Genomic DNA, 5501 nt, shown 5'->3' with positions numbered 1-5501 from the left:
CGTATCACTAAAAGCCTAATAAAAATCTTAACTAGACTAATAGCTTCTCACTGAATATAATCAAAGTCTAGCAATATACATGCGTCCGTAATCATCCCTTTGATGATGATTATCTCAAAACTTGGGCACAACTTCGCTACAACCCCATTAGCTCTTCTCTATCGTCTGGCCTTCAAAATAATGCAAAATTCCTACTAAAAGCTAGCTAGAATTGAGAGAGGAAAGATGGAAATGAGCAAGGAATAAATGAGCTCGGTTGTCCTATTTATAGACCACGTTCGGAACTATCAAACTCACAATAGAAACTTCCTAACGCACTTCGTAGCTTTCGATCATCCTTCCAAACATCCTCATCCAAACGCGTGTCTCTGATTGGAAAACACGGCCACTGACAGTATTTTGGAACTACCGAAATCTGGATTGGAGCTTCCGAACTCCCTAATGTTCAATCACCCAATCAAAACACATACCCTGTGTGACTTTCACACAATCGGAACTTCCGATCTCTAGTTCGGAACTTCAGAACCACTTGGATCTTCCGATCACCAACATTATCTTCCGAACCTATTCGGAGCTTCCGAACTACTCTTCGGAACATCCGAACTGTACCAGTACTTGAAGCACTTGGAACTATTTTTGATCTTTCTGAATCCTATTTTTTACTCCTTGTTTAAGCAGTAGATTAGCTTAAATAGTAGTCGAGCTACTACATTCTCCCCATCTTAATAGATTTCGTCCTTGAAATCCAGACTAAGATCATCAGAACAAAACATAACTGAAAGTAACTTACTATTACAATAAACGTTGCAGTTCAAAATACAACTGAATTGCTCAAAACAAACGGATACAAACAAAACAACTCCGGATTCTCAGAACGCATACGACTTTCTAACTCCCAAGTCCCTTCCTCGGTGCCTCAACGCTGCCATTGAACCATGACTAAAGGAATGCATTTATTCCAAAGTACCTTGTCCTTCCTGTAGAGAATTCTGAGGGGTTTATCCATGTATGATAAATTTTGCTCAACCTGGACCTCTGTCGGATGCAGAATGTGTGACTCATCTTCAACAAACTAACGGAGTAATGATACGTGGAATACGATGAGCGCTGGAGAGATGGGGTGGTAACGCCAAACGGTAAGCCATAACTCAAACCTTCTCTAGTATCTCGAATGGACCAATGAATCTAGGTGCAAACTTGGTCTTCAGACCGAATCTCATCATTTTCTGAAATGTTGGTACTCACAGGAAAACATATTATCCTGCCTTGAAATACAATGGTCTACGCTTAGTGTTGGCATAACTGGTCTATCTGTCTTGTGTTGTTTTGATCCTTTTCTTGATCAACTCAACCTTCGACAAGTCTTTCCCCTACTTCATCCCAAAATAAGGGTGTCTAAAAATGGCGATCATAAAAAGTCTCGAATGGTGTCATGCCAATGCTGCGATGATAGCTGTTGTTGTAGGCGAACTCTATTAACGGTTAGTAATCTTTCTAGGATAAGCCAAAATCCATCATTGAACTCCTCAGCATATCCTCCAATGCCCGAATAGTTTTCTCAAACTGACCGTCCGTCTCTGGGTGATACGCAGTACTCAAACTCAGAGTAGTAACCAAAGCTCGCTGAAAGCTACCCCAAAACCGTTAGGTAAATCTTGGATCTATGTCCCCGACGATACTCAAAGAAACTTCATGCAATCGTACGATCTCCTGGATTTATAAACTTGACATGTGATCAAAAGTGAACTCGCGGTTATACGGAAGAAAATTAGCAGATTTGCACAACCTGTCCACAATAACCCAAATAGCATCACACTGTCTGGATGTCATTGGCAAGTGGGTGAAAAAATCCATCGTCACGTGCTCCCACTTACATTCTGGAATCTCCAAGCTCTGCATCAGACCACTGGGTTGTTGATGCTCAGTCCTGACCTACTGAAAAACAAGACATCGAGAGACAAACTGATAAACACTATGCTTCAAACCTTTCCACCAGAATCTGGTACGCAGATCCTCATACATCTTGTCACTACCTGGGTGCATGACAAATATACTATGATGATCCTGAGATAGAATCTCATCTGGAAAGGTACCACCAATATATCGGACAAACACAACAATTCTTCTTTCTGAAAGTAAAAATCGGATGTGTCTCTTCCTGAGCAAGTCTTGATAACTTTTTCATCTTCGGATAAGAAAACTAAACCTCTCGGATACGAGCGAACAAAGATGGCTCAGCTAGCAGTGAGAACACTCGGATCCCCTACTGTCTTTTCTTATTCCGAAACATAGAGTTTAATAAACAAAACTCCTGAACTGTACTAGTCCTTGCACTGGTGCGGGGAGCACTACTTCTCACTTTATGGCTAAGTGCGTTTGCCACTGGATTTGCAGTACCCGATTGGTACTTAATCTCACAATCATAGTCCTTGAGAAGATCCATCCAATGACGATGTCGCATGTTCAACTATGTCTGAGTGAACAAATACTTCAAATTCTTATGTTCCGAAAAGATTTCAAACCGCTCGCTATACAGATAATGGCACCAAATCATTAGTGCAAACACGATCGCTGCAAGCTATAGATCGTGCACTAGGTAATTCCCTTATTAGTTCTTCAGGTTCCTTGAAGCATAGAAAATAACATGCCTATTCTGTGTCAACACACAGCCCAATCCTTGAAGAGATGCATTGGTGAAAACCACATAGCCTCCGAGTCTTGACGGTAATGCAAGAATAGGTGCAATATTCAATCGGCTCCTCAACTCGTCAAAGCTCTGCTCACACTCACTTGACCAGACAAAATGAACATCCTTCTTTTTCAGCTGTGTCAATGATCTAGAAATTTGTGAAAAATTCTCGATGAATTGTAAATAATACCCTACTAAACCCAAAAATCTATGAATCTCAGAAGTTGTCATAGGGCGCGACCAGTTCAATATAGCTTCAGTCTTACTCGGGTCAACTGATAAACCTTCTCGAGAGATGATATGACCTAGGAATACCACTCCGTCTATCCAAAAATCGCACTTACTAAACATGGCGTATAATTTCTTCTCACGGAAAAACTGCAGTACTAGCCTCAAGTGTTTGTGCATGCTCGTTAATACTACAAGAGTAGACCAAAATGTTGTCAATGAAAGCCACAAAAAACTTGTCTAGATGATCACGAAATAATTTGTTCATCAAATACATGAACACTGCAGATGCGTTCGTTAACCCAAATGGCATTTTACTAAAAACTCATAATGACCATACCTGGTACAAAACATTGTCTTCAAAATATCCTCATCTCAAACACGCAACTGATGATACCCTGATCTTAGATCAATCTTGGAATACATGGAGGTACCCTAAAGTTGGTCGAACAAATCATCAATCCATGGCAAAGGATACTTGTTCTTTACTATAGCTTGGTTCAACCGTTTTTAATCGATATAGAGACAAATAGAACAATCCTTTATCTTGACAAAAAGAACTGGTGCTCTCCAAGATGAAACGCTCGGTCAGATATATCCCTTATCCAAAAAATCCTTCAACTATTGCTGCAACTCCCTCATCATTTTCTTGTGTTAGATGATAAGGTGCACGAGAAATCGATGTCGTCCCTAGCACAAGCTCAATCCCGAACTCGACTTCTCTAACTTGGGGAAACCCTGAAATTTCATCCGAAAAAACATCTGGGTACTCATAAACTATTGGTAACTCCTCTACAATCCTGCTCACTGTGGATGTATCAATCTCATAGATAAGGTAGTTTTCCCCACCCTCCTTTAAAGCATGACAATCCTTAAACCAGAGGCATAAGGGGTTGCGCTCCCTCACCATATAAATACCAACTATCGCCCTCAACCGAACAAAGTGAACAACAATTTGATAACAATCCACAGTAGCTCTATAGAAGGTCAACACATCGATACCCAAAAAACAATAAAAATCCTCCATCGCTAGAACCATAAAATTCGCTAACAACTCAGAGCCTTCAAACTCTAAAGTACAACTCAAGACTAAACGCTTGGCCAAAGCCGAATGACCAGTCGGGGTAGACACTGATAGTACTACGTCTAAGGATATGCATGGCAATATATGGAACTTAGTAAAACGTGCCAAAACGAATGAATGCGATGCACCAGTATCTATGAGAAAAAAAGCAAGAATTCCACACAAAATAAATGTACCTGCGATAACCTCCCCATTCTCTTTATGAACCTGATCTTGGCTCAGCGCAAAGACTTGTCCTGGAACACATGGCATATGGTTGGTACCCCCAACCGACTGTCCAGCTGGCTTCTGTGGAACTAATGTTTGAGAAGCTAAGCCAAATGCTGATTCTCCAACCATCTGTAGACAATCCCTCTTCATGTGACCCATCTGGCCAAATTAGAAAAAAGCTCCACCTACTCCACGACAATGGTCTGTAGGATGAAGTCTCCCACACTTGTCGCACTATCCCTTCTTCTTCCCAAAGTGTAACACACCTCTACCAGAACCTAAACCTGATTCTGAAGAAGAAGACGCACCAGGTTTATTGAAAGACTAGTATAGTACAATTCACCCTGTTACTGCTCAACAACCACAACCACCAGGTCCGTCCAATCTAATTCTTGCCCTGTGAAATGGGGTGTCCAGAACAAAACCAAGGACGTGAAAAAATAATTCTCAGTATGAACAAATGAGTATACACATTCTATGAATGTTAAATTCACGTGAAAGGAACCGGGAACCTATCAATGTAGAATACTGCTCAGTCAAAGGCACCACGATATGTAGCACGCTAGGCCATCACATCAGGAGGTGGCTCTCATACCATAAACCATGGACATAGCCGGATCCAAAACCATGGCATACATCCACAAAAAAATGGGGCTAAGTGGCCCCTCTACTAGTTATAAGAATGGTAAATACTCAACATGATCTTGCATGTAACATAATATCCGTGACATAATATATGCACATAACAGTAATGCCATATAATACATGCAAACATAGGACATGCATACTCAACCAGGGTATCTCGAATAATACGTCCGTACCTCAGAATAAGCAACTTAGCGAAACTGGCCCTAGTCCTAAGTCTATAAGCAGGCAATCATCATTTCATTAAACGCCTACTAAAAGCATTGACTAGACTAATAGCTACTCACTAAATCTAATCAGATTCTAGCAATATACCTACGTCCGTAGTAAGTCCTTTGATGAATATTACCTCAAAATTTGGGCACAACTCTGCTACAACCTCGGTAGCGCCTCCCTATTGACTGGCCTCCGAAATAACGCAAATTCCCACTAAAAGCTGGCTATAATTGAGATAGGAAAGCTGGAAATGAGCAAGGAAGAAATGATCTTGACTGACCTATTTATAAACCACTTTCGGAACTACCTAACTCATGATCGGAACTTTCGAACGCACTTTGGAGCTTTTTATTGTGTAATGACCCAGTTCCATTTTACAAGATTAAATAATTAAAAATGTATAAACAAGGATTAGAGTCTTAATTTAGA

General features: G+C 40.7%; 1 protein-coding gene across 1 annotated transcript; it reads right to left on the bottom strand.

Annotated features, from left to right (window-relative positions):
- Positions 1-3518: 3518 nt before the first annotated feature.
- Positions 3519-4370, bottom strand: LOC140889045 (uncharacterized). The gene is made up of 2 exons (XM_073296747.1): positions 4178-4370; positions 3519-4135 (listed from the first exon to the last, which is right to left on the bottom strand). Exons 1-2 carry the CDS (start codon positions 4368-4370, stop codon positions 3519-3521), a joined length of 810 nt encoding a protein of 269 aa, XP_073152848.1.
- Positions 4371-5501: the final 1131 nt, after the last annotated feature.

This window comes from Henckelia pumila, chromosome 3 (assembly GCF_033568475.1).
Source record: "Henckelia pumila isolate YLH828 chromosome 3, ASM3356847v2, whole genome shotgun sequence".
Lineage (NCBI taxonomy): Eukaryota > Viridiplantae > Streptophyta > Magnoliopsida > Lamiales > Gesneriaceae > Henckelia > Henckelia pumila.
The sequence above is the reverse complement of the archived record's forward strand: the minus strand, read 5'-3'. Positions and strand labels throughout refer to the sequence as shown.

What these genes read in the sequence shown, in the direction of transcription:
- LOC140889045 (XM_073296747.1), bottom strand. Translation starts at nt 4,370, where the DNA reads ATGGGTCACATGAAGAGGGATTGTCTACAGATGGTTGGAGAATCAGCA. An exon ending in GAATGGGGAGGTTATCGCAG is followed by an intron (nt 4,136 to 4,177) that starts GTACATTTATTT and finishes TTTTTCTCATAG; the next exon opens with ATACTGGTGCATCGCATTCA.